Here is a 544-nt window from a genome sequence, read left to right on the forward strand (position 1 = left end):
GTCTGGATCCCAGAGTCCGTTGTGTTGGTGGGAAAAGCCCTGTGCCCTCCAGCTGCTGCTGGCAGCCTGACCGCCTCGTCCCGCGCTTGCCAGGGCGCTCCCTGGGCGTGGGTTCCTTGGCGTTGGCTCCTTGCCCCATCCCTGCCGCTGCAGAAAGGCCAGCGGTACTCGGTCTGAACTCAGCGATACTTTGGGCACTTGATTTTTCATCATGCCGAAGATGTGTTTTCTCCTTTAGCTGTTCCCGGTTTTGCTTTTTAAATTCACAGTCTGATCCGAAAAAGAGAGAGATAGAGAGAGAGAAAGAGAGAGACTGGATGAAGTAGAGGAGGAGGGAGAGTTTGGAGTGGGGAGGAAGGGAGTGTGAGGCACGCCGGGCTCTTCTTCTACGCGTAAAACTCCTCCTGCTTGTCCGGCTTCTGGTACGTCACGTTGGCTTGCTTGGGCTCCTCCAGTGTGTAACTGCCCTCGTCCTTCTTCTTCATCCGGTAGATGAGCAGCATGACCAGGAAGGCAGCGAAGAGGGCTCCCACCACGCCGCCCA

The 544-nt window shown here is 56.8% G+C and overlaps 1 protein-coding gene across 1 annotated transcript in view; it reads right to left on the bottom strand.

Moving 5' to 3' along the window:
* Positions 1-386: 386 nt before the first annotated feature.
* SDC3 (syndecan 3) overlaps positions 387-544 on the bottom strand; it is a 10,378-nt gene continuing 10,220 nt past the window's right edge. The window contains exon 6 of the mRNA XM_035901307.1: positions 387-544. Within this exon, the coding sequence (XP_035757200.1) occupies positions 387-544 (158 nt within the window).

The sequence above is a fragment of the Egretta garzetta genome, unplaced genomic scaffold (genome assembly GCF_000687185.1).
Source record: "Egretta garzetta isolate BGI_Z169 unplaced genomic scaffold, ASM68718v1 scaffold368, whole genome shotgun sequence".
In the NCBI taxonomy this organism is placed as follows: domain Eukaryota; kingdom Metazoa; phylum Chordata; class Aves; order Pelecaniformes; family Ardeidae; genus Egretta; species Egretta garzetta.